Genomic DNA, 27,891 nt, shown 5'->3' on the forward strand with positions numbered 1-27,891 from the left:
AACATTACACGGTGGCTTTTATCAATTTAAGGACTCTCAACTCCAAATTCACCCTTCTACAGATGCACTGCCATAATGGATACCGTTTTGTTAGGCATCTCTCCTGTGACAACCACATTAAGCTTTCTCAGTCCAGAGTGCTGAAAGCACACTGCAGGAGAAAGGGGTTCCTGCCTGTGTATAGGCACAGTGAAAGCCCCTTACTCTTGTCAGCACCCTGATTTCCTAGGAGGCCCATATGGGCGGCTTTTCTGTGGTTTCCCACAGAGCTCCCACTCCCTCAGCAGGCCCATGCCACTTGGTGCTGGTGGCCTACACTCAGATGGTCCTGATTGCCTAGCGACTGCAGGTCAGCTCCAGTCTGGGGGAGGTGGCTGCCTGAGTGAATCAAAAGAGCAATAAAACCTGGATCCTGGGAAAATTCTGAGTTGGACTATTACTGTCTCAGAATAAACTGAGAGATGGTATTTATTTACTTCTTTGCCTTACAAAAGAAGTCCTACAGTCTGGAAAATTGGCGTCAAGGAGAGTAATCAGTATATATATTTAGAGTGCAATTATTTCTCTCAGTATTCACTGCTACGACTTGCATCTAAACCACTATCAAATCTCATCTGAACCACTGTGACAGCCTCCTAATTGGTCTCCGCCCTTCCACTTGTATCCCTGCTACACAGCACCCAGAATGCTCTTCTAAAACATAAATCTTATCATTTCATTAATGAATAAATTTCCAAACATTTTTCTAATGGGTCATAAGGAATAGTGTTTTATGATGTACTTTAACAATATGGTTATTTCAAGTTAAGTACTAGAATCACTATTTTAAAAAACAATCCATTGCACCCCCTTCCTGTCTGCAACTGGGGCAGACTGCTCCCTGTCCAAACTCTGCATGGGAGCAACCACAATGTCCACAGTAAAATACCTCCTTCCCAAGAAGCAGGCTCCTTTCAGCCGCCAGTCACCCTCTTAGAATGCACTGTTTCCTGCATTCATTTGAGATCTCATTGCCTACCAATCAGCTCACTTACTAAGCTCCAAGTCACGCCATTTTTTTTCTGTCCCTAGAGAACACCACGCTCGTTCCCATGATCAGCTTAGCAGCTTGGAATCTCCACTTTTCTAATCTTCACATAGCTGCTTCTTTCTCATCATTCAAGTCTCAAAAGAAGTGCCATCTTCTCAGAGATTTCTCTCATAATTCTAGTTAAAGCATTACTCAATTTTCTGCTAAACACTTTATTTGAAATTACTCTATTCACATGTTTAATTATTTACCGTCTCTCTCCTGAACTAACATACAAGTCCTATGAGGGCAAGGCATTTGTCTTCATCCCTATTAAAGTTCCTGGCACAAAGTTCATGCTCAGTGAATGGCTGTTAAATGACTAAATAACTAAAGGAATGACTGGCTTGGGCAAATGGAGAAAGACAGAAAGAAGGAATCCCAAATGTAGCATAGCACGGTGCAAACAGCAGGCTCTGGCACCACACGGCCTGGGTTTGCCTCCTAACTGTGCCAATTATTAATAGGTGGGGACTTCAAGTAAGATACTTTTACATTTTCTGCATCAATTTCCTCATCTGTAAAATAAAAATAGTAATAGCATATATTCATAAAGTCACTGGAAGAAATAAATGAGTGAATATATGCAAAATACTTCCAACAGCACCTGGCACAAAGGAAGTGCTACGTAAGTGTTTTGTCTCTCAGCCTGCCACAGATTCAACACGACACTGAGCTTCTAGATTCAGCAACAAAGTACACGAAAGGCCACAACCAGTGTGGCAAAGCGGTCCCGCCAAAACACCATCGTCACAAGATCCCTGGAGTCCTCAGACTGGCTCCGGGCCAGGGAGCGTGAGCCACTCACATCAAATCCTACGTGACTCTGTCTCCTGGAGCCGTGTGGCCTCTTCCAGCCACGGTGGGGAGCATAGGAGCCATAACACAATCCAGCTGCAATACTTCACACCACCAAATTCCCTGCATGGCCCTTTTTGCTTCCTCCAATCCTTTCTACTGCCACATAGGGCCCTCTTTCTCACTCTGTGGGAACAATTTAGTTGCCATTTACCTTTCATCAACTTCGACGGCATTAATCTCCAGCCATAGCATGAAATAGTGGTGGGGCAGGAATGGCGGTCCAGGAACATCCAGACCAACCTCTGACGAGCCCTCCAGGCCTGGCAGGCTAGTCTGAGCTCCACCTCTACCACCTTTAAAGTCTACTAACCATTCCTTCTCAACCCCTTTCTCCTACCATGTCTGGAAATATTAGGGGATAGCAGAGTGAAAAAAAAAATCACGTTTCTTAATAATCTGGGAAGAGGCTCACAATTGTTACACCTTTAGAGCATTAGCCTACAAAGGGAGCCAGTCAAAACTAGTTACTTTTCAAACAGTTAAAAAAATATTGCTGGAAACTTAAGGAAAACTAATCTTACCGAATATTGAAAAAAGCAGGCTGTAAATTTTAATTTCAACACCACAAGCCAATAAACCATAACTGCAAGTTACAACATCTTTAATGTATTCCACCAGTCAATCCCAGTAATTGACTTTATTTTTAAATAGACAGAATTCAATTACTGTATTCTAACCAATTAAGAAAAGTTTATTTCAAATTTATTTTGAAATTGGGCCAGTATGAACATAAAAGGAATTCAAAACTCGAAAATCTCATAATGTAAAAAAACTCCAACTTATTTTATGTGCTCATGTTAAAAATAAAAAAAGGAAGAATGATCTATACTCCAGCCTTCACTTACTCCAAGACAATCTTTTTAAAAAGTAGCTTGCTTGCCAAAAAGAAATTTACAGAGCTGTAGCACAGTGGCAGGCCAAGACTGATTAACTAAATGTATTCCTACGTAAATCACCTATAGATATATAACCAATAATGATTTATTATTACCTTTCAAAACTACTGTAAATTGAGAAAATGTTTTTCCTCTTAGGCTAAATTACAGCTTATCACTTCCCTAAATTCAGAGGGCCAGAAACAAATTTAAGGAGTAATCAAGCTCATTTTCACTCATTCAGTCATACAACTCCGTTTCACTCATACGACTCCAAAGTCGTAAGACAAAAACAAAAATCTATTTTTGAAAGACCAATAGAGAAAAAGATGCTCCATTACAGTCACTCTCTGTTTATCAGGCAGGATATTCTGTCTTTTCTAATACAAATCCCTCATGCTTCTGATGAGAAAATGCACATGAGAAAGTCCTATTAAAAACTCACTGACAAATAAAATCTTTAAAATGGGGATGGGGTGGGAGGGGGCACCAGCAGGCACTGGAGACACAGTCACTGATGCAACGTTTGTCAGCATTAGGCGCTCACTTGGATCACCAGAGCAGTGTTAAAAAATACTCATGCCAGGCTCCCACTCTACACCAATTATTTCAGATTCCCTGGCAATTTTACTTTTGGGGAGCTCCCAGATGATCCCAACATGTATCCAGAGTTAACAACCTCCAGATGTAAAGAAAAATACTCTTACTTTAGAATCAGAGACCTAGGTTCAAATCCTGATCCCATCTCTAACTAGCTCTGTGAGCTCATTTCCTCATTTTCAAAGCTGATGTTGATCTAATTCTTGTGAGGAATCACTGAGATAATGCATATAAAAGTATCCAGGCCTGGGACATCACAGGAATTTAGTAAATGTAGTGTAATTCCAGGTAAATTCTGTTCTATTTCAAAGTCATCTAACGTCACTATGGTGGCCACATGAAAAATATCCCTTTAAAAGAAGTTCCCAATTTGCCAACAGTTCACATTATGAATCTCCAGTTTAATTCTAAGTAAGGAAGAAAATAGAATAAAATAGTTGATAGAAGGAAAAGTGTGCTCAAACAAGTTTTTCCTTTGTAGGCTCTGCATAGAGTTAAATCTATCAAACTTTATTTGCTCCTATTATGTACCTAATTGAGTACTGGGAGCTCTAGAGAATTAAAAACATAAATAAATAATAAAATAAAACAAGTATACAACAGACTCACCTCACGTGCCGTTGGAGAAGCCAAGCTGACGTACATAACATTACACAGACAACGGTTAGCAGGACAGATCCCTTATCTTGCATTAGTAGAACCTGGTGCTTCAAGTCCTCCCCACCCCACCCCCATCTCCTCAAATGCCAATGACCAAGTGACACATGGTTAAGTAAGAGGTTAAGCTGGTAAAGAAGGGGTATAAAAACACTAAAGTGATGCCAGACTGAAAAGTCGTGGGGTCTGATTACAGGCAGACCTCAGAGATAATTTTTATTAATAATATACCTGAACAGAGTTTAGCTGTTTATAAAACCCAATATGGGTTTTATGTTGTTTGGTTTTCACAGCATCTTACAGAGGTGGCTATCCTCGTTCTACACAGGAGGAAATCGGTTCAAAGCAGGTAAAGGATTTGCCTGAGGTCACTGAGCCAGTAGGCTCTCAGGGATGCTACCATATCACAGAAAACTTGGAGTTACATTTCTACAAGTGAAAACACTGCTTGCTTGGTAAAACTCTAAGGTAAGTCAATTCAGTAACTTATGATTAACCAGAATCTGGAAAACCATTAATGAATAGGATGTTCATATTATCAAAAATTCCAATTCTGTACTACAAAATTCATGGTAGTGTCAGGTTTAATAGTGAAGGGGACCAAAGTTTTGCCACCTCAAAACTTTGCCTTTTGTGAAATGGATTTTAAGCTGGTTATTCAGAAACAAAAGATTCAGAAAGAACCTTGGGCCCTCCTCCTTTCCTGCCTAAAAGATTCAGATGGAAAGGCCTGCTCCAGGAAGGGAAACTTAGTTTATTCACTTTACCATTAGATAGGAAAGCTCCAGGCAGTGGCCTGTTGTTTCTGGGTTACCCAGCAAAAATTTGCCTGTCACCTGCATTCTACTCTTCCTCAGCTACCTGTGAATTGCCTATTCCTCTGAAATCTCAGGCCCCTGCCCCCTTTCTCCTTTGTCCATAATGGCATATAAACCTCAATTGCCCAATACATTTGGGGCCTCATTTTATACGGCACCCCCATGTGCATTTTTATAATAAACTTTACATTTTCCTCCTGTCACTGTATCTCTGTCTAATTTGATTACCAGCCCAGCTAGAAGAACTTAGAAGGTGGGAGGAAAAGTAATTTTTGTAGCCCCCACAATAGTTTAACAAATCTTGTCTCTTTTGGCAGTTATAGATGACAAACCTGAACAGTTAGCAGTCACTGCTGCAGAAATAAATACTATTTGCTTCAACATGTTCATTAAGGCATAATTTTGCAGTGAGAACAAGGGGAAATGCACTGTGATCATCAATTGAAAACACCACTCAGTTAGGATCAACCTCTTAAAAGACAAGGGCAGTGATGAGTGAAACTGAAAATCATAGCTGAAATTTTAGCTACGAAGATTATTCAGGGGGCATTTACTACAAAATTAATTTAACAACTCATTCACGCCCAAAACAAAGTTCAATTTTACAATGACACACATACCTCAAAAAAATAGGGCCCACCTAATATTTTATAAACTAAACTTTATTACTTCACATAATGTATTCTACAAGGCACAAAAATTTAATCAGGATTTCCAAGAATCCGAAGAGTAAAAGTGAGATTAGTTATTAAAATTTGAAATCATTCTGCAAGTATTTCTCAACTTATTCCTTTACAACTCAAATATCTGAATCTCACACAGTATTCTTTTGAGTATAATAACATTTTTTTAGTGTAATATCATTAATTTGAGAGAAAAAATATTGGTGGGAAAACTTGAATGTAAAACCTTTTCCCTTAACTCAATAAGCCTATGAAAAAAATTTAAGAAGTATATTAACAAAAACAAGAAGCTCGTTTAAGAAAAACAGCCATAGTTATTTTGAAGTTTAATTTTGAGTGTGACTTATGGTAATTTGAAATCAAGTGAAATATTATTGCTTAAATCTTTTATGGAAATTAACTCCAATTAAAAACACTGAGATATTTTATTCACATCCTCCTATTGTTAATAGAAATAAGCTAGATGTAAAAAAGCCAAGATATCAAGGATAGTCTTGAATCCTAAACGGACCCTTTGGGAAGAAATGCTTAAGTAGAAAGCCACGTTGCAGATAATAATCAGAACTTGACTGAACACGCTGCATCTTAGATGAAAAAATTTGTTTATTTTGCACTTATTTTTTTAATGGACTGTTTCTTTTCTAGTTTTCTAGTGTTTGGGTTAAAATCTTGCAACTCTCTGAATGCTAATTAAAACACTGGCGTACTTTAATATTTAATGTGATTTTTCTCATAAAAGGATTTCTGAATCTTCTACAGTTTCTAAAGCAAAAAAGACACATGCAATGAATAATAAAAATTAGCACTATTAGAGAACTGCATTTACTTCTTTGGTTCAGGAAAAGACTTCATTAACATAGAGAATTCTGACATCCAGAACTAACTCAGGACTGCTCTGCACAGGCAGAGATGGAGGAAACAGAACGTCAGTGGGAGAGTGGGGAAGGGGAGGCCTGAAATTCTGAAACTCTCAATAAAGTAATTTCCATGTCTTTGTGTAAAAGTGTGAGAAATAGGTACCTGGGAATAGGTGACACACTCACCAGCATTAATTAGACAGCTGAGCTAAAATGTTTATCTGGCCATCGAGACCCCAGAAAGATAATGAAGGAATAGACAGCTCTGAGACTAGGTCAATTTAAATGAGAGGTTAGAGACAAGGAAAGAAGTATTATCCACATACGCAGAATCAGATCAAGTGCCACATGGAAAGCTAGAGAGGGAGCTGAAAAGAAGCAAAAGAAGGAAAAGGAAAAATATAGAAGACACATGTAACTTCACAAATGTAAGCACAATTAGTCTTACTGAAATGACAGCATACTATTGATTCATTTGTCATTCAACAGTCACCTGAGCAAAAGTAAAATAACCTTCATAATCCAGAAACAATTATGACTAAATTTACAATAAGTTCACATGGTTAGGATTACATATTAGAAGAGGTAATTGATTAAAATAACGGTTTAATTTGTTTATATGCTAAACTTCCTTGTTTAAACAATATAGTCTCAAATACAGTCTAAATGAGTCATTGCAAAAACTGAACCTACTAGTAGTTCTCAAGGGTTGAGCTGGTGAAACGGATGAGAAACTTCAGAAATGGGTGGGCCTAGGCTTTACACCTTCAAACACATCTTGTGATGACAGTGATATTTCATGTAAAGTGCTCAGAACAGAACCTGGGGATTCAATAAGTGGTCACTGCTATTCTAAAGAAGAAGCAGTTTTATCCATTAACTCTATCACCTCTCTTCAGAGCAATGGTTCTCAAATGGGGTGCTTCCGCTGCTGAGGGGCTATTTGGCAATGTCTGGAGACATTTTTTACCGTCATGACTGAAAATGGGGAGCACTGTGAGCCTGGCTTCTAGTGAGGAGGTGGAGGTGAGGGATGCCGCCAAACCCCCTGCAGTGCACAGGACAGCCCCCTCCCTACCACTACCCCAACGTCAAACAAGTATGCTGTCCAAAATATCTACGCGCATCAAGGCTGAGAAATGTGGCCCCAGAGCAGCGGTTCTCAAACTTGAGAGCATCGCAACCACCTGGAGGGCCTGCTGCACCAGGGGCTGTGGGACCTACCCCGGAGTTTGGTTCCATTGGTCTACAGTGCATTTCTAATCAGGCCGTTGGGAATGCTGATGCTTCAGGCCCACTGTCTACACTTTGAGACACTGCTCTAGAGAAAAAGGATGAGGAGCTAACTGACAAAACAAAACAAAAATATTAGGAAAGTACGTACACCTGGGTTTTCTGTTCTCCTAAGGAGAATCATGAAATTAAGTTTTGAAACAAAGCATTCATTTAAAAACAAAGTAAGTTAAACTATATATGCACATATACATCGACATATGTACGTCTTGGCAATGACTTTTTGAATCTGACACCAAAAGCAAAAGCAACAAAAGCAAAAGTAAACACATGGGGCTACATGAAACGAAAAAGCTGTTGCACAGCAAAGGAAACCATCAGCAAAACAAATAGGCAACTAACCAAATGGCAGAAGATATTTTCCAATGATATTTTTGATAAGGGGTTAATATCCAAAATACATAAAGAACTCCTACAACTCAACAGCAAAACAAAAAAGAGAAATCAATCTCATTAAAATGGGCAGCAGATCTGATGAACAGACATTTTCCCAAAGAAGACATATAACAGGTACATGAAATGATGCTCAACATCACTAATCACCAGGGAAATGCAAATCAAAACCACAATGAGTTATCATCTCACATGTTAAAATGGCTGCCATCAAAAAGTTAAAAAGTGTTGGAGAGGATGTGGGAAAAAGGGAACCCTTGTGTACTGTTGGGGGGAATGTAAACTGGTGCAGCCACAATTGAAAACAGTATGGAGGTTCCTTAAAAAATTAAAAATAGAACGGCCATACGATTCAGCAATTTCACTTCTGAGTATGTATCCGAAGAAAACGAAAACACTAACTTGAATAGATATCTGTACCCCCATGTTCTCTGCAGCATTATTTACAACAGCCAAGATATGGAAAAAACTTAAGTGTCCACTGATGGATGAATGGATAAGAAAATGTGATTATATACTCATGTGTGTATACATATCACACACACACACACACACACACACACACACACACACACACACACAGTGGATTATTCAGCCATAAAAAAGAGACCTTGCAACATGGATGGACCTTGGGGCATTATGCTAAGTGAAATGAGTCAGACAGAGCAACATAAATACTGCGTATCTCACTTATATGTGGAATCTAAACCACACACACACAGAAACCAAGCTCAGATACAGAGAACAGACTGGTGGTTGTCAGAGGCAGGGGGTTGGAGGTCAGAGAAATGGATGAAGGGGAGTCAAAAGGTACATATTGCCGTTATAAAATAAGTAAGTTCCAGGGAATGTAAGATACCACATGGAGACTGTAGTTAATGACAGTGTATTGCATATTTGAAAGTTGCTAAGTAGATCTTTTTTCTCATGACAAGAAAAAAAATTTTGTAATTATGAGGTGAAGGATGTTAACTAGACTTGTTGTGGTGATCATTTTGCGACATATAAAAATATTGAATCATTATGCTATACATCTGAAACTAATCTAATGTTGTATGTCAATTATACCTAATTTTTTTAAAGCAAAAAAGATTTTAATTAAAAAATAAAAACAAAGTAAGTTAAACTATATTTGCACATATATGTACATTTGTGGGTTATTTCTGAAGTGGAAAAGAGGAATCATGCTGTAAATGCAAACACTAATGACAGTCATAACTAGTCATAACTCCAAGAGAGGAAATCACTGATCAGATAGATGTTTGTTTGCATCTCCTTTATATAGTGTACCAACATTCACAGGAAAACCTAGCTTCTTGAATCTTCTCAAACTTATATTAAAAAATGACAGTATGTTAGAAGACATAAAATTTTAAAAAGTTTTTAACTGGACCAAATATAAATAAAAGATATAAAGTAGTCTTTTTACTATGGAAGATTTGAAATTTTATTTAAAAGGAACTTACAAACTAAACTTTTGTATTCCTGCAACACTGAGTTCACTAAAAATATTTTCAATTACTAATCAGAGTTAAGACTGAAGCATTAATCTAGTGTGTGTGTGTGTGTGTGTGTGTGTGTGTGTGTCAACTGAATCTCATATACAAAATGTATTGTCTACCACTGATAAACTCTGGGATATATGGCCACTCATTGTTATTAATGGAGTCTTTCCAATAAACTTAATGTTAGTATAATTTGTAGTATATTATAAATAACTGTCTAAATGTTTTCACCAAGTTTTATTATCCATGATGTTCACTGCCAAGTATATCCAAAGCACTCTAAGAGGCTATGATCCAAATTATTGCCACATTTATTCACTTAAATCATGCAATTTCCAAGAACAGTATTTCTCCACAAGTCTAGCAAAGTATCTCTATGGCTTTACATTAAAACGCCAATGTATAAACTTTATAGATTTCCATCATTATTTTTAATTATAGAAAGTGGAATAATGAGAGATAGATTTAAAACATGTAATGTAATAACAGTAAAATGCTTATTTGTTTCATAGTAAAATGTAACTGAATGCTCAAGCAGGTTACAAATTGACTTTAAGCAAATTTCTCACAAAGTTGTAGACTCCTGAATGCCACACACATACAGCTTCAGACTGAACTTACTCACCTTACTGCACTGTAGACAAAACAACAATGGAACTGACTAACTCAGATGTAAGCAGAAAGAAAAGCACATGATGGTTAGTGGATACAAAGAATTGCCCAACATACAAAATATATGGGATTGCCCCATATTTCACTGCCTTGTATCACTGGGAACATTAGCTGACATATCTTCAAGACGAAATAATAAAGATGGCACTTACAGTGAAAGTAAACGAGGAAGTAATGAGAAGCTACAGCATTTGATTCAAATCTATTAAGCCTTCTCCATCTACTGACACATACTCACAATACTTAACTTCTAACTCAATCCATCTCCACCTAAATGTCTCAGAGACATTTCAAACTTCTGACCTCAAAGCTGACCTTCTCAATTAGGCTTTGCTCCCCATTCCAAACCTATTCTCTATCTAGTTATTTCACATTGCAGTATAAAGTACCACTATCCACCTCACTACCCAAGTCAAAACCCAGGAATGATTCTTGATTTTCTTTCACTCTAAACTTACATCCAATCTAACAACAGATTCTGTCAATTCTGTCTCCAAAAAAAGCCCCTGATTTATTGACTTTACTCCGTCTCTACTATTGTCACCATAAAGGCCACCATCATCTTATTCCTGGACGTACTACGAGAGGCCTGTCCACTCCCACTTTTGGCTCTCTCTATTCCGTTCTCCATCCGGCAGCCAGAATGTTCTTACATCACATTCTACATCACTCTCCTGCCTAAAACTCCAGTGGCTCCCCATTGCGCTTAACACCTAAATTCTTTTCCTTGGCCTAAGTGGCCCTACACCCTTTGGCTCTTTCACATCTCTCCAACCTCATCTCACGTCAATCTTCCTTCTTGGCCACTAGCCAAGACGTACTAGTCTTTCAATTCCTTAAATGTACCAAACTCTTTTTTGCCTCATGTCCCTGAAACATGCTATTCCCTGGTGGGACTGGTTCCCTCTCATCCTTACGAATCCAGCTTAAATATCATCTCCAGAAAGAGGTCTTCCCTGATCACATTTACGTAAACAGGTTCAGTCCCCAAGGGTCTCTATTCTCAGCATTTTGTTAATTGCTTTCAAAATGGTGTAAAATCAACTGCCAAAAGGATGTTTCGTGTCCCACAGAAAAAGAACTAGATAAGGTGTCATTTTTGCTACACAGAATGTTCTAAAAAATGGTGAGACTATACTACAGATTGGCGTCACAGGTCAAGGGGAAATATGACAGGTACACTAGAGGAAAAGGGTACCCTAGGGGAAAAGACCTGTGTTGTCTACTACTTGTACAAAGCTACAGAGGACGATGCGCTGGCAAAGTACCTAGCACCTCGCCCACCTCAGGGCCTGTGTCCTTGCTCTCCCTTAGGATGGCGCTACCCCCAAATAAACGCAGGGTCCTGCTTCAGGTCTCCATTGAACGCCATCCAATCCGTGAGGCCTTCTGTGACCATTTGATTTAAAATAACAAAGCCCTCTCCCAACCCAGCCCCTTCTCACCTTTCCCTGTTTCACTCATCATCATACAACACCTAACGCATTTTACTGATACTGATTGTCTGTCCCCCCACTACAATTTAAGCTGCATAAGGGCAGGAATTTCGGTCTATTTTGTTCATTACTTTATCTCCAGTATGAATTCAATAATTACCTGTTCAAAGAATGAATATTAAAATGACACCCATAAAAGATGACGCAAATTATAGCAGGAATGTAACAATTAATTCTATGGGTCACTTGACTGGCCACGGGGTGTGCAGAGTAAACATTCCCAGGTGCGCCTGGGAGGGTGCTTTGGGATGAGACTGCATTTGAGCCCGTGGCAGACGGCCCAGGTGGGTGGGCAGCCTCCAAACAGTCAAGGACCCGAACAGGACAAGGCAGCCAAAGGAGGAATTTGCCCCTTTTTTGCCTGAGCTAGGTAGGACCTCTTATCTCATGCTCTCCTGCCATTGGACTGGGATTTATACCACTGGCTCCCTGGTTCTCAGGCCTGGCTTTCCCGGGTCTTCAGCTTGCAGAGCGCAGATCATGGCAATGACAGGAGCCAATTCTTCATAATAAATCTCCTTTTAGATACACACACATGCACGCACGCACGCACGCACACACACACACACACACACACACTTTATTAATTGATTCTATTTCTCTGGAAAACCCTAATAGAAGAAACATATAAAAACAGTGGCAGGAAAGCCAGTATCGAGCACAAGGTGAGCCATATAGTAAAAATGATGCTTCAATAGGCTCAAACATAATAGTAGGAACTCTGTCCGTTCTGGTAGGAACGCTGCTGTAAATCAATGCAAGTCTTTGCATACAGGGAAATTACTTCAGAGGACACTAAAAGAACTTAAAGATAGGATTACAAAACCAATTCCAATCATCTTATTACACAATGGAAAATGTGCGGTGCCTGAGGTCCAGAGACAGGCAAACGTTTCAACTTAAAAAAATGAATGGATTTTATCAATTGGTAAGCCTGCGTCAGTCTCTAGCAAAGTTATAGAATGTTTTTGAGCATTCAGAAAGGCAGTGATCAGCAGAGATCAACATAAATTTAAAAATATGTATGACATCAAAGTGACCAGTGTTCCTTTTTATGATAGTATTAAGGGACTGGGTATCACAAAAGTGATTTACCCTAAATGTACAATGTAACCAAGATCTACTTCTGGATAATATGTGTAAGCTGGATGAGAGTAGACAGGAATACTCAAATCGTTTCTGAACCATCTGGGAATCAACCTGGACAGTTCCATTCTATAACCCACCATATTCAGCCAAACACGAAGTCCTAACTTTTCTATATCTCCCATATTTCTCAAAACTGTCCACTTCTCTCTATCCTCAAGGCTACCATTTGTAGTCTGAGCAATTACCATCTGCCACCTAACCACTGGAATGGACTTCTACTTGGTCTTTTAATTCCATTTTCGTTCCCTTTTTAATTTGTTAACCATACTGCAGCCAGAGAGATGGTTTTTAAAAGATAAACTGATCCTGTTATATTCCTACTTAAAACCTTCCTGTGGTCCCCTATTTACCTCACCTCATTCCCTGCAGATTCAGATCGTATCATTAAAAGGGCCTGTAAGGCCCTGAACAGACAGGGTCTCTGCCTAAATTGCAGTGTCACCTACTTGCCTCTCTCGATCTTGATCACCAGGCTCCAGCCAGAGTGGCCTTCTTTGAGCTCCCAGAACTTACTAAGCTCTTTGCTGCTTCTGAGCCTAATTCAGATGATGGATTTCCTGTTCTTGGAACATTTTCAGCACAACCACCCTGCTCTCTATCCCTTCCTCTACAACTCCAGTTATAAATGAAATAGTTATGTAAAAGCTACCAGTTTAATGTCTGCCTCCCCTACTAGACTGTAAACTGAGGGAAGGAGCCACACCTGTCACGTTCACCCCAGTGTCCTCTGTGCCCAGCACATGGCAGATATTGTAACTGACTAACCCACACTACCAGGACCTGGGTATAATTCGCCTATAATGAACATTGTTTCCAAGACTTGATTAAACATCAGAGTATAAAAATCTGTGAAGAATATAAATCTGTGAGCAATACTGGTAGCACTGGATGAAAGAATAAAAATTTCTATAAACTGAAAGTTGGGGAGGGGTGAGAAGTCATACACAAAACAAGACTGGCCACACAGTGGTAACAGGGTGATAGGTGTATGGCAGTTCATTACGCTGCCTTCTCTGCTCTTATTTTTACAATGTGATTCCAGCCTTCTCACAACTGGTAGAAATCTGAATTTTTCTAGAGAAGACAGGAAGCTTACCAAACATCAACCTTTCAGTGAGACAAAAGGTTCAAGAACAGTACTTACGCTTCCTACTGACAACTCTACTTAGGAATCTCCTTTCATACCACTTATAGCTAGAACAGCATCTGACACTCTTAACAAAATCACAGAAATTTAAGCTTAAAAATACAGAGTTGAGTCCAAAAATCTCTTGTCTCTCTGTTTTAGTAGTCTATCTACTAAACGTTTCTGGAATGTTATCTATTACCTTCCACTTAAGTCCTACTTAAAAGGGACTGGGAAAGAAGGGGGTGAGAGAGGCAGGGAAAGAAAGATAGTAAGAGGGAGAGAGGGAAGAGAGGGAGAAAGACGGAAAACAGAGAAATTACGAATAATAATTGTTTTTCCAAGAAGCCCTTCTGGAAACAATTGAGAATATCTAATCATCAGAATTCAGGTATATGTGATTACCCCTTTACAGTCCTTGAGTTTGAGTCTTGTGTGGTTTTCCCACCTTCACATTCATAAAGAAATTCCAGCTTAGACAGAAAGTGATCTGCCATGGCCACACAACCAATAAGAGATAGTAAAGATTAGGTCCAATGCTCCTTCTCTGAGCAAGATTCTCAAATACTTAATCTACTATATGCTACTGATAAAAACAAAAAGCAATGTAATTACAACCCAACTGTCCCTATCATACAAGCCTCCAAAGAGCTAGAACCATTGTATTTATCTTTTATATCACCTACCAAACAAAAGTACTTTCAAAATGTTACGATTTGTTATAAAAATCACCTTTAGCTAATCACTATTTCCTCTTAAATATGAGCTTTAAGTTAAAATGGTATACTACCAAATAACTGATTTCTCTAAAGAATTACTTAGCTCAAAAAGATTAACCACACTTTAGAAAAATGTATATTTTCAACATATTTAGCAATCAAAATTGCATTTATTTGAAGGTCTATGGAATTTATTTAATGCCATCTTTTATTTTCTTAGTATATACAGAAAATCAAGACTGAAAACTAACTCATATATTATATTAAAAATATTTTTAAAGATTTCCTCAAGTCTCTAATTTATAAGAAAAACAGCTTGACATTTAATAGAAAATAGCCTGACATGACAACTGCCTCATAAATAGTAAAAATGCTACTTTCTTTTCTTTTATTTGTGGTCACTAACTCTGCTTCACAGGGAAGTTAAATACTTTTGTATCTAAAATGAAAACCCATAAAAAACACTGAAAGGCACAGTATGTCTTAAATGAGTTTTCTTGGTTTCAAAAGCTTTTCTTATTTCCTTCACAGAGATCTGAAAAATTAAAATTAGCATTTGAAAGTATTCAAAAGTTGTTTAAATCGTTGTTTAGATGTTATGCTCTACAGGTGCAGTTCTGAATGAAACAGATTTATGACCTGCTATGTCTCAATTTTGACCAATGTACAATTATACTAACCAAAAGGTGAACTATCTCTGACTTCACAAATTAATAGAACTTTCTTTTGAATGGTAAAATTCTTGAACGTAAAATCTATTTTGGTAAATAAATTCAAACATGGCACTTCCTCTATTTTATACTAACATTAAATTATTTATAAAAAGCTGTTAATATTACTTCCTAATAGTATTAGAGAGGAATAAAATAAAGGAGTCATTCAGTCAGTATTTATTTTGTCTACTCTACGCCTAAGATTAGATTAGGTGCTGGGGATACAAAAATGTATATAATCCACTCTAACTAGAAGAAATTTATATTCTAGCAGAATACATAAACTATAACTATACCAGGATGCGATAAAATATGAGAGCAAAAGTGCATATAAATGGAATAAGAGCCCCAACGGTATGAAAACTATAGTTCTGCCTCCACCTGGCTGTAAGCTCGGGGTCTGTGTTCCATCACTGCGGGGTGAGTACTACTCCTACCTAGTGTCAGGTACATGTTAGGTGTCCAATAAATATTTGTTGGCTAAAAGAAGAGGGAAGGCTTCACCCAGAAGGTGACAAAGAGACAAAAGAGATGAGCATTAAAACATTAAGTGGGAATTACACAGACAAAAGGGATGGGAAAGGGTATTCCAGGCAGAAGGAACAAATCAACAACTACATCCTTTTTCACCAATTTACCTAAATGTAGGTAACATTCAGCCTTTTACCCCAAAATGCATTTTCTATCTTCTCTACCCAAGTAACAATTTCCTAAATGAATATTTCCATTTTTAAAAAGTAGAAAATAAACTACCAATGTCTCCAGTATCCACAGGATACCACATACAAGATTTTGAGCGTGCAAGCTCAATAATTACCAGTGCAAACAAAACCAAACATAGTAACTACACAAATAATTTACAGTTAAATATAAAAATGGAATAAAATATATTTTAACCACATGCATACCATTTTAGTATATGTGCTGCCGAAGCGAGCACAACACATGCACACCATTTTAAGTTGAATTCAATGAAACTCAATTTGAAAAGTAATTTAATAAAATTTAACTTAATAAAGATAACTTTAGAACGGTCATATATCCAAGAAAGAATATGAGTTAAGACATAAACAGCAAAAAAGAAATTTTATTCCAAAAAGTATCAATGAAGGCAGTTACTAGACTAAGTCTGATACATTAAGTTATACCAATGTCTGAATATGTGACATTTTGAGTCATGCTTTGGTCAATGATAAATATGAGCTGTTGGTTTGGTTAACGTTCTATGGTTTGGGTGGTATGGTTTGGTTGGTTGGTACAATGAAAGGGATGACTAAAGGTAGCTTCTTTATAAAATTTTGTGTGGAGACTAGAATCTAAACTTGCACTACTAATCTTACGATGCACCAATTACTCCTAGAATTATGGGTACTTTATAAAGGAGTATTCTGAAATTAAACATTGCTATATTTACCGTTATGTAATCCCATCCAGAGCTGCTTGTGATCTTTTTTCTGCATTTCATTGATTATTTGACTTTTGTGCTTTAAAGCATCAGCTTCTTTCACACAAGACATAAAATGAGCTTCAATTGCATCCTTAGATGGACAGTGCAGAAGGTCCTTTTCTGGAAAACCCTATCAAAGGAAAAAAAAATACATATAAAACAGGTACACACATTATAAAATTAACTTCTTAAAGAACTGTATCTCCCCCAGTACTTTTAGCAAACAATCTCTTACCTTCCCAATAAAGAGATTTCAGTACAACTCCAAATACTTTTAAAATTAACTTAAAAATCTTTAGTTATCTGAAATATCTTACACTTTTTCCAAATAATCCTTACATAGTATGTTTATAACAACATAAAAAAAGATATGAAAGGAATAATTTTAAGAATAGCTTTCTGATTGACCATACCGAGCGTTGGCAAGAACATGGAATGGAGCTCTCATACACTGTTGGTTGGAATGTAAAATGGTACAACTACTTTGGAAAATAGTTTGGTAGTTTCTTTAAAAATGTAAACATACACCTACGATGATCCAGTTACTCCACAACTAAGTATTTACTCAAGAGAAAAAAAGCATACATCCACACAAAGACTTGCACATAAATGTTCACAGCAGCTTTATTTGTTAATGGCCAAAAAACAGGAAACCTAAATGTCAAAAAGTAACTGAATACATAAATTGTGGTATTAACTTATCAAAGTGTACACTTTTAATATGTATAGTTTGCTATAGGTCATCTGGAGCTTAATAAAGCTGTTAAAATATAGCTTTTCAGGTCAAATAGCTCAATTTATATCCTATACCTTCAGTGCATCTTTTTGGCAGTTGAGGCAATGATCACTGGTCAGATAAGCAGTTATATAAGTGAGATGACTAATGCACTTTTCACTGAAAAGAAGCTATAGCTAACACTAATTGAATACTTAGTGACAAACATTGTGCCAAACTTTTTATACGATTATAATTTAATCTGTATAACAACTCTTGAGATGAACATTATTCTTCTTGCTATTTAACAGATTTAAAATATTAAAGCTCAGGGAGTGGATAGATATACAGCTTGCAAGTGGTAGAGCTGGGATCAGTCTGTGTCCGAGTCCCAGCTCTTAAACACTATGCAATACCACTTCCTCCATAACACCTACTACCTAATGATTATATCACAACATTATTTTACAGAAAAATACATTGTTCTATAAGTCCCTTAATAAAAAGAGTAAAATAATAATGGCAGAAAACACCATTTAGTCATGACCTATTCATGTTGCTGTATTAATAGACAACATTCAATTATTCAAGTTATGAAAAGCTCCTGAATGAGTAAAAAACTGACAGTAGATGCCCTTCTACCAAGAGAAAAGGCACTTGACTACCTATAGCGATTTCCTAAATTCTTTAAATAAATGCAAATGAACAGTTATACCTTCTGTGTTCTCTAGAGTGTGATCTCAGTTTCCGCAGAGTAAAAGGTGAGCCATTATATAAACTACCCCTGGTCACAGTTGCCCAAGAGCAGAAGGAAACGGCTGAGACAATCAAATTTTTACCCTAGGTACAAAGGGATTTCAGATTCATGGTGTTCTTGCACTAGAGGTCCATAAAAAACTCAGGTGCATGTTTACATATGTTTACAGGAACACAAAGGCAAAGAATATGAGAAAATGTAAAGTTTCATAAAAATGAAAAAGCAAAAGCGGAATATGAGAGAAAGACCAAAGAAAAAGATGGGAGAGGACATGGGTAGCAAAAAGAGCGTCCTGGCCTTAAACAACTTTACAGTCAGCTGTATTTGCTTTGATTTAGCTAGATTTAAGGGGATTTGTCCTGGCTCCCTGACCAAAATGAAGAATTAAATGTGTATCATATCAATTATATTCTATGTCAATGAATTAGTATTGTGATATTTATTTAAGAAAAATTTGACTTTGTTATTCTTGATGTATAAATGTAAAATGGCCTTTTCAGCTATTGTAGTTCTCTATACTGCTAATTATCCACTTTGGTTATGAATGGGTGGCAGAAAATATGAAAGTTCATATTCCAGAGAAAATATTATTTTCATGTAGTTTAAATTTATGACCTATTTAAGTACTGTGAGAACTTGTTAAAATTGCATACAAGCTGATTAAGGAAAAAAGGAGTTACGGTCTCTCAAAACAGTGCTTTGAGAAGTCAGGGGGGGAAATCGCACCGTTTTTTAGTGTTGCTTCAGAGTAGGCTACTAAGCCCCCTCAATGGCTCCTGTAATCAGAGAAGGTACCCAAGTTTTGCTTTTTCCAGACATCCATTGCTTTACAGGTTTCTAAACTTAATGCTATATTGACACCTATGTTGACAGCTGAAGTGAGAGAACTACAAATGACTAGTCTTTCTAGCAAACGAGAGAGGTTTACAAGAGAGTGCAGAGGTTTGCATGCCTACTCTTCAGCAGAGAATGCTCTACCTCTATCCAGGAAGGAGGTGAACTCTTTCTTGAAGCGAACTCAGGGAGAACATGAGAAAAAGGAGGTATCTGTTTAGGCAGCCACAGCGGTTGAATTAAGTGTGGCAATGAATAAAGTGACAGATGTCTCAAAGTCCCCTCAGCTCCTACTCATGAAATGCTCTATTCCATGGTTAGGTTGGAGTATGGAGGGAAAATCTTTCTTTTTTTTTTTCCCTATAGCTTCACAATAAAATTAAGCGGACCCTTGGTTCATTACATTTCTAATTTCTTCATATATATATATATATATATATATATATATATATTAGCCACTGTGTATAAGTGTGTATCTTTACATTACAAGCAAATTCTTGCAAAGAAAGGAGAGTTTGACACCAGCTTTACTTGCTTTCAGTAATCTTCCATGTCAGAATGCCTAATAAACTAAACCTAATTTTATAGAACTGATCTAAAAGGTTTCATTCACTTAGATATTATCACCTGTGCCCTTTAATTAAAATATTAATCCAGACAGTCTGGAATATGTCCAGACATATTAGAGATAACCAAATAACACTAAACTGAAACTGCCTAAGAGGTAAGTGGGGAAGGAAAAAAGCCTTTCAATCTATTAATAATACTGCAAGCTCTATTAAGACAATGGAGCAAGAAAAAAAATTTTTTTCCATATGATCAATAAAGGATCTAACATTGCATTAAAAATACAAAAGTTGCTAATAATAGTGTTATGAACTGTTTGTGTCCCCCAATATTCCCCTGTTGAAGCCCTAAAGTGTGGCTGTGTTTGGAGATGAGGCCTCTAAGGAAGCAATTAAGGTTAAATGAGGTCATAAGGGTGGGGCCCTGATCCAATAGGATTAGTGTCCTTATAGGAAAAGACAACAAAGAGACCAGTGTTTCTCTCCCCCCACACCAGGAGGAAAGGCCCTGTGAGGACGCAGTGAGAAGGCAACCACATGGACACCAGGAATAGAGTCTTCACCAGAAACCAAACTCTGCTGGCCCTTGACTTGATCTTGTACTTTCTAGCCTCCTGAACCATGAGAAAACAAATTTGTTATTTGAGCCACCTATTCTGTGGTATTTTGTTATGCAATCAAGCAAACGAATATACATAGCAATGTGATTTTATTTTACTGTTGAATCACCTCAAAGAGTAGACTCAGCATTCTGACAGGGAAAATATGAGGTGATAGCTTAAAGGCTTACTTTTATAAAATCTAAAATGTTATTTCCAAAATCACGTTGGTGCGTGTGCATGTGGAAATGGAAAGGGAGAGGATTTTTCTTATTTTCAGGATGAGAAAAGAATAACATACTACGAAAGAGATGCTAATAGAAGTTAGTTGAATGAATGCTAAAATCAACACTAAAATTTGTTAAACTTTCTTGATTGTTTAAAAATTTTCTAATTTTACCAAGATCCAATCTACAAACTTACCTGCAACCAATTATCTCCTTTCCTGGTACAATCTAAGGGGTATATTCCATCCTGTTTACTAGATCCCATTTTTTGGACCTTTGAAACCCAGCTCATTTAATTATCCCCCCACTTCCTGTAATATTCCCTTTAACCATTTTCTCTGTAATTACCATTTCCCATTAGCTGTCCTTAAAAATAAAACTACCCCCCCCCCCAAAGCAAAAAAACAAAACCTTTCCCTCAACTTCACTGGGCCAATCTTTCAACTCACCCAGCAGGCATTTCACTCTTAACTTATCACTCAAGCAATCTGTCTGCTACCCTTACCACTCCACTGAAACTGCTCTTTTCATGGTAAAGGATACCTCTCAGTCCTTAACTGTTTTAAGCCCTCACCAAACATCTAACATCTTTGACTATGAAGCAGTCATCCTCAAATCTGTGTTACCACACTTCTCCTTTTCTTTATTTTTTCCCTCTTTCATTTGCAAAAGCCTATTTCTAGGCCATTCCTTAAATGTTGGTATTTTTCAAGTTTCTGACCTAAGACCTCTTCGCTTTTTTCATTCCATATACTCACCTTGAAGAAGCTTCCATACCGTGTATGAACTAAAGAGTCTCAATGCCGTCTCCAGCCAAGATCATTCTCATGACCCTAGAACCCATGTATCTATTAATCAGGTAGACATATCTACTAGTCAGTGTCTGTATGAAACTCAACAAATCCAAAAGTAAACAAATGATTTCCCCCCTTGACGACTCCTCCTCCCCACTCACACATCCACTCAAGTTCTATTGAGACTACATTCTAAGTAGATCTAAATCCATTCACTTTAAACATTCCCAGTGCCTTTCCTACTACAAACTAAACAACTACTGCAAACTAAACAACTACGACATTGCTGAAAACCTTGTAACTGGGTCCCATGCCCAAAGTTTTATCCTCTTTAATTCATTTTTCACATTTGGAGGCATGGTGATCTTCCTAAAATGCAATCTGACCTCACGCAGAAATGTGAGAAGGTCAGAACATACGTATTACTATACTAGGGGTGCCAAAAAAATGTATATACGTAACTTGTGTTTATCTTTTGTTATCAGTATGTATTATTACAATTTTAATAGTTTTTTTACTTTCTTAAAATGTGTATATATTTTTTGGCACCCTCTGTATACAAGTATATCAGAACATATTGTATATGAATTATGTGTTCAAATCTTTTGGATCTGTTCCAAAGTGAAAGAAATATTAGGAAACAATTCGAGGAATGTAAGTTTCATGTTTACTTTTGTAAATATTGTCCACAAGAAATGCTAGGTAAACACAGAAAACTGCACCCAGCTAAACCGAGCCCCATAGGAATACGCAACACACACACCTCAGAAATGGACCTGCTACCTCAATTCTCCTTATGAGCTATCCATATCTGATGTTACAATTGCGTCTGATTTCAGATAACCTTCCTTCCACTACTTCACAAAAACTGAAAAGCTGCAAACCATTTCTAAAACTGATGCTCATTTCTACAAGCAAATTTCTCGTCTTGTTCAACATAAAAAGCCATTTTTGTAGTATTTATATTTTTCTAAACCATTTTTTTAAAATTTTTTTTATTTATTGGGGTGACAATTGTTAGTAAAATTACATAAAGATTTTAGGTCAACCATTTAACATGTGTAAAACTGTGCTTTTATTAGGTTCCTATCTTTTTCATTTGTCACTAATGAAGTTTTTGGATTTTATGCCCCTAAAACACTTTCCCCGTTAAGCCCTGTGATTTTTACCAGCATAGTCCTTTTTAGGAATACGTGTTTTGCAGTAGACCAAAACTGCCTGTACAAATGGTGGGAGCAGACATCCTTGCCTTCCTCCTGATCTTAGAGTGAAACATTCAATAAACCACCATTTAGCATGATTTTTAGTTGTAGGCTTTTCATATGTACTCTCTGTCAAACTGAGGAAACTCCCTTCTATTCAAAAGCTTGCTAAGAGTTTCAATGACAAGTACTGAATTTTGTCAAAAGCTGTTTCTGCATCTATTTATCTGATCATATGCTTTTTCTATTTTCTGTTAATATGCTGACTTACACTGATTCATTGATATTTGAAAAGTCAGTCAAACCACCCTTGTATTCCTGGGACAGTCTCAACAGTCATGGTGTGTTGTCCTTTTTATATATTGCTAGATTCAATTTGCTAGTATTTTCTATAGTATTTCCTATAGAGTGTTTGCATCTGTGCTCATGAGAGATATTGGTCTGCAATTTTTTTTTCTTTTAATATCTTTAAGAGATTTTGGTATAAGAGTTATTCTGGCTTATAAAACAAATTGGGAAATATTCCCCTCCCTTCTGTCAATTTGTAAACATTGATATTATTTATTCCTTAAATATTAGAATTCACCAATGAAATTAGGCAAGAAATTTTACTTTGTGAGAAAGTTGTTTTTAATTACAAATCCAATATTAAGGAGCTATTCCTATCTGCTACTTCTTTTGTCAGTTTTGGTAAACTGTATTTTCATTGAATTTATTTGTCAAATTTGAAGGCATAAAGTTATTCATAATATTTCCTACTACCCTTTAAATGGCTGTAGGATCTTTAGTAATATCCCATTTTTCATTCCTGATTATCAGTAAATTGTTTTCCTATTTTGGAAAGAGAAAGTTTTAAATTCCCTCTAAGCACTGCATTAGGTAAATCCCACCAACTTTAGTATGTTGTGTTTCCATTATCATTTAGTTTGAAATATTTTTAAATTTCCCTTCTGATTTCTTCTTTGACCCATAGCTAACTGAGGATTCAGTGGCCCCATCCTTTAGACCAGGGGTGTCCAAACATTTTTCAACGTTTTTTACCAAGGGCCATATGCGCTAAAATACACAACAGCCGAACCACTCACTCGAGGTGAAGTACATATTGCCTCACCTGGTTTATTTAAGTAAACTAAATATATTTTTGGAATTTGCTGCAGGCCAATAAAAAATGGATTGTGGGTCGCAGTTGGCCCGCGGGCCGCAGTTTGGACACCCCTGCTTTAGACAACTGTGGTCATATATTTTACTTATACAGACGTTATAAAACCTTCCTTAAAATTATATTCTTCTTGCTTTAAACAATCATTTCTCTTTTAAAGAAGTGAAAAGACGTAATCTTTTATGTTTACCATTTATTTACCATTGCCAGTGCTCTTTCATTTCTGCTGGTAGCTTCTTTCAGTCCTTTAAGGTGTCATTCCATTGTCTTTTGATCTCCACTGTTGGATGAGAAGCCAGCCATCATTCACCTTACTGTTCTATGTCATGTGTCTTTTTTTTTGGTGGCTGCTTTCAGCATTTTCTATTTATAACTGGTTTTCAGCAGTTTAAGTATGATGTTCCTGGGTATAGTTTTCTATATATTTACTTGCTTGGGAATTTGCTGAGCTTCTTTGACACACAGACTGATTTCCTTTCTCCCAACTTTGGGAAATTAGTAACCATTACTTTAAAATTGAGATATAATTCATAAACAATCACTTAAAATTCTCCATTTTAAAGAGTACAATTCAGTGGTTCTTAGTATATTCATAGGGTTATGCAACCATCACTGTTACCTACTTCCATATTTTCATTACTCCAGAAAGAAACTTCGTATCTATAAGCAGTCATTCCCCATTCTGCCCTGCCTCCAGCCCCTGAAAATCATGAATATACTTTCTGTTTCTGTAGATTTGCATATTCTGGACATTTCATATGTGTCATATAATACGCAGATTTTCTGTCTGTTTTCTTTCACTCAGCATGATGTTTCAAGGTTATCTATACTGCTGCACCATCAGCACTTCATTCCTTTTCATGGTCAAATTATGTTCTGTTGTATGGATATACATTTTGTTTATTCATTATGAGTATTTGGCTTGCTTCTACTTTTTGGCTGTTATGACTAATGCTGCTATGAATATCATGTACAAGTTTCTGGCTGGACATAAGTTTACAATTCCCTTGGGTATGTAACTATAGTGTAATTAGTCGGTCATATAGCAAGTCTATGTTTAATCAGTTGAGGAATTGTCAGATTGTTCTCCAAAGCAGCTGCATCATTTTATAATCCCCGTAGTAACATGCAACATATGATAGTACCAATTAGTCCACTCTCTTTACCTGTTATTGTCCAACTTTTTGATTATAGCTGTCTTAGTGGGTGTGAAGGAATAATTTATTGGGGTCTTTCTTTGCATATGACTAACTACTATGCTTAGCATCTTTTCATGTGCCTGTTGGCCATTTTATATTGTCTCTGGAGAAATGTCTATTCAAATTCTTTGCCCATTTTTAATTGGATTATTTACCTTTTTTTTACTGAATTATAAGTTTTGTGTGTGTGTGTGTGTGTGTGTATCTGGATACTCGATCTTTTTTAGATATATATTCTGCATATATTTTCTCCAATTCTGTGGGCTGTCTTTTTACTTCCTTTGAAGGATGAAAGTTTTTCATTTTGATGAAGCTCAATTTATCTATTGTTTCTTTGGTTCCTTGTACTTTAAGTGTTATACCTAAGAAATCACTGCCTTCTCCAAGGTCACAAAACTTACCTTTTTTTTTTTTCCTAAGAGTTTTATAACTTCAGCTCTTACATTAGGTCTTTGATCCATTCCTACTTATTTTTCATAGGGGTTAATTTCATTCTTTTGCATGTGGCTATCCAGTTATCCCAGCACCATCTGTTGAAAAACTATTCTTCCCCTTGGTGAATTGTCTTGGCACCCATACAGAAAATAAACTGCCCATAAATGTGTGTTTATATCTGGACTATCACTTCTACTCCATTAATCTATATGTCTATCCTTATGCCAGTACCACAGTTTTGGTTACTGTAGCTTTGACACCAAGACATGTGAGTCTAGCCATTATTTCTTAAAATATTTTTCTGGCCCATTCTCTTTTCCTCTCCTCCTAGGACTCCAATTACATGTATGTTAGACTGCTTGATATTATTCTAGAGGTCACTGGGACTCTGTCTGCCCCACATAAGCCACCTCCATTTTCTTCTCTTAGTTCTTCACATTGGATGATTGCTATGGATCTGACTTCAAGTTCACAGAACCTTTCTTGTGCCATTTCCAATTCACTGTTAAGCCCGTCCAGTGAATTTTGCATTTCAGATATTGTTATTTTCTGTTTTACAATTTTGTGATCTTATTTTAAGTCACTGAGTTTTTAATAGTTGCTTTAATTCATTTTTTGCTAATTCCAAATGTGGGTTATCTCAGGGTCAGTTTCTATCAGCAGCATTTCTTCCCCTTGATACGGTTCAAGTTTTCCTGCTTATTTGCATTTCTAGTAATAGCTGATTATATGCTGGACATTGTGAATATGGTATAAGGAATCTAGATTATGCTATCTTTGTTGCCAAGTTTTGTTCTGCCTAGTGCCTCTCCATAATCCTAAAAAGGCTTAATTTTAGGCTATCTTAGGGCAGATCTGAGAAATCCTTACTCTATAATAGGAGTTGGCAAACTTTTTCTGTAAAGGGCTACACGATAAATGTATTAGACTTGTGGACCATACAATGTCTATAACAAGTGCTCACCTCTGCTGTAGTCCAAAAGCAGTATGGAAATGAATTGAGCATGGATGGTTGAATTTCAATACAACTTTATTTATGGTCACTAGAATTTATATTCCACATAATTTTCATGTATCACAAAATATCATTCTTCTACTGACTGTTTTTCAGCCACTAAAAATATAAAAATCATCTTTAGATCATAGGCCATACAAAAACAGCCAGTGGGCTGGATTTGGCACACAGGCCACAATTTGCTAACCCTGCTCAAAGTATAATCCTTACTCCTATAGCGTGGCCTTTATGGTGTTTCAGATAAGTGCACCATATGTTAACTAAGTCTCTCTCCACTGTAGAAGGGCTGGGATCCAAACTCTCCAGGCATCATGAAACCTGTCCCACTCTTAACCCCCTAATATACACTTTCTACCAGGCCTGGAGGGATATATCACCTATGTCTGTGTAGCCCCGTCCTAGCCAAGTACTCTCACACTTACATATATGTTCCCTCTTCTCTGATACCCTGCCGGCAAGTTCCAGCTGCTTCAGCAGCCCAGAACTCCAATAGCTCCATCCTCGGCTCAGTAGAACTTTCTTGCTCTGCTTGAGTTCAACTCCCTATGACAGTCAGAAAACTGTCCCGAAGCTCAGATGGGCTGAATGCGGGGTTCATCTTGTTTGTTCTCTCTCTTTCCCTCTAATGTCCAGTGCCTGAAACGCTCTACTTCATTTTGTCTACTTTTATAGCTGTTTCTGGCTGGAGAAAACAATCCAGTTACTCCGTCATGGCTGAAAGCAGATATTAACCTCAACAAATATTTGATGAATAAATTAATGATTAAAAAAAACATATTTCGTAAAGTTTTAAGTATGTGTGACCCTCCATGATCTCTACCTCCTGGTGCTTACATCTTTCTTTATTCCCTTCCCCTGGAGTGTGGGCAGGACCTGCGATTTGCATTTAACCAAAAGAATGAGGCAATGGTTATGTGATATTATTCCTGTGATTAGGTCACATTATATAAAACTGCAGTCTTGTTAAGAGACTAGCTCTAGAGGTTCATTTTGTTGATACCGTCAAGTAGGCTGACATGTTGGGAAAGTCCACTTGGCGAGGAACTGAACAAGCAGCTAAGTGCGGCCTCTAGGGGACAGTCAACAAGAAGGTATGGCCCTCAGTCCTATAATCACAAGGAAATGAATTCTGCCAGCAACCGGAGTGAGCTTGGAAGCAGAGTCTCCAGTCTCCAGGCAAGAATGGAGCCAACACCCTGACTGCAGTCTTGTGAGACCCTAAGCAGAAGATCCAGGTGAGCCTGACTCACAGAAAACTGTGATAATAGATGTCTGTTGTTTTAAGCTGCTACATTTGGGTGATCTGCCACACAGCAGTAATAACTAATATCATACACTATTGATACATACTATCAGCCACCAATATTAGAGCTAGGAAGTACAGGTATCAGAAACATGGGAGAGACTCTGAAGTGTACTCAAGGAAAGCTACCTCAGACCTATCAACATACAGTGA

At 37.2% G+C, this 27,891-nt stretch overlaps 1 protein-coding gene across 3 annotated transcripts in view; it reads right to left on the reverse strand.

Annotated features, from left to right (window-relative positions):
* ATG5 (autophagy related 5) overlaps window positions 1-27,891 on the reverse strand; it is a 111,391-nt gene that overhangs the window by 56,540 nt on the left and 26,960 nt on the right. For all 3 annotated transcript variants that reach the window (XM_033103095.1, XM_033103096.1, XM_033103097.1), the window contains one exon: window positions 16,901-17,063. In XM_033103095.1, the coding sequence (XP_032958986.1) occupies window positions 16,901-17,063 (163 nt within the window). The remainder of the gene's footprint in view (window positions 1-16,900; window positions 17,064-27,891) is intronic.

The sequence above is a fragment of the Rhinolophus ferrumequinum genome, chromosome 3 (genome assembly GCF_004115265.2).
Source record: "Rhinolophus ferrumequinum isolate MPI-CBG mRhiFer1 chromosome 3, mRhiFer1_v1.p, whole genome shotgun sequence".
Lineage (NCBI taxonomy): Eukaryota > Metazoa > Chordata > Mammalia > Chiroptera > Rhinolophidae > Rhinolophus > Rhinolophus ferrumequinum.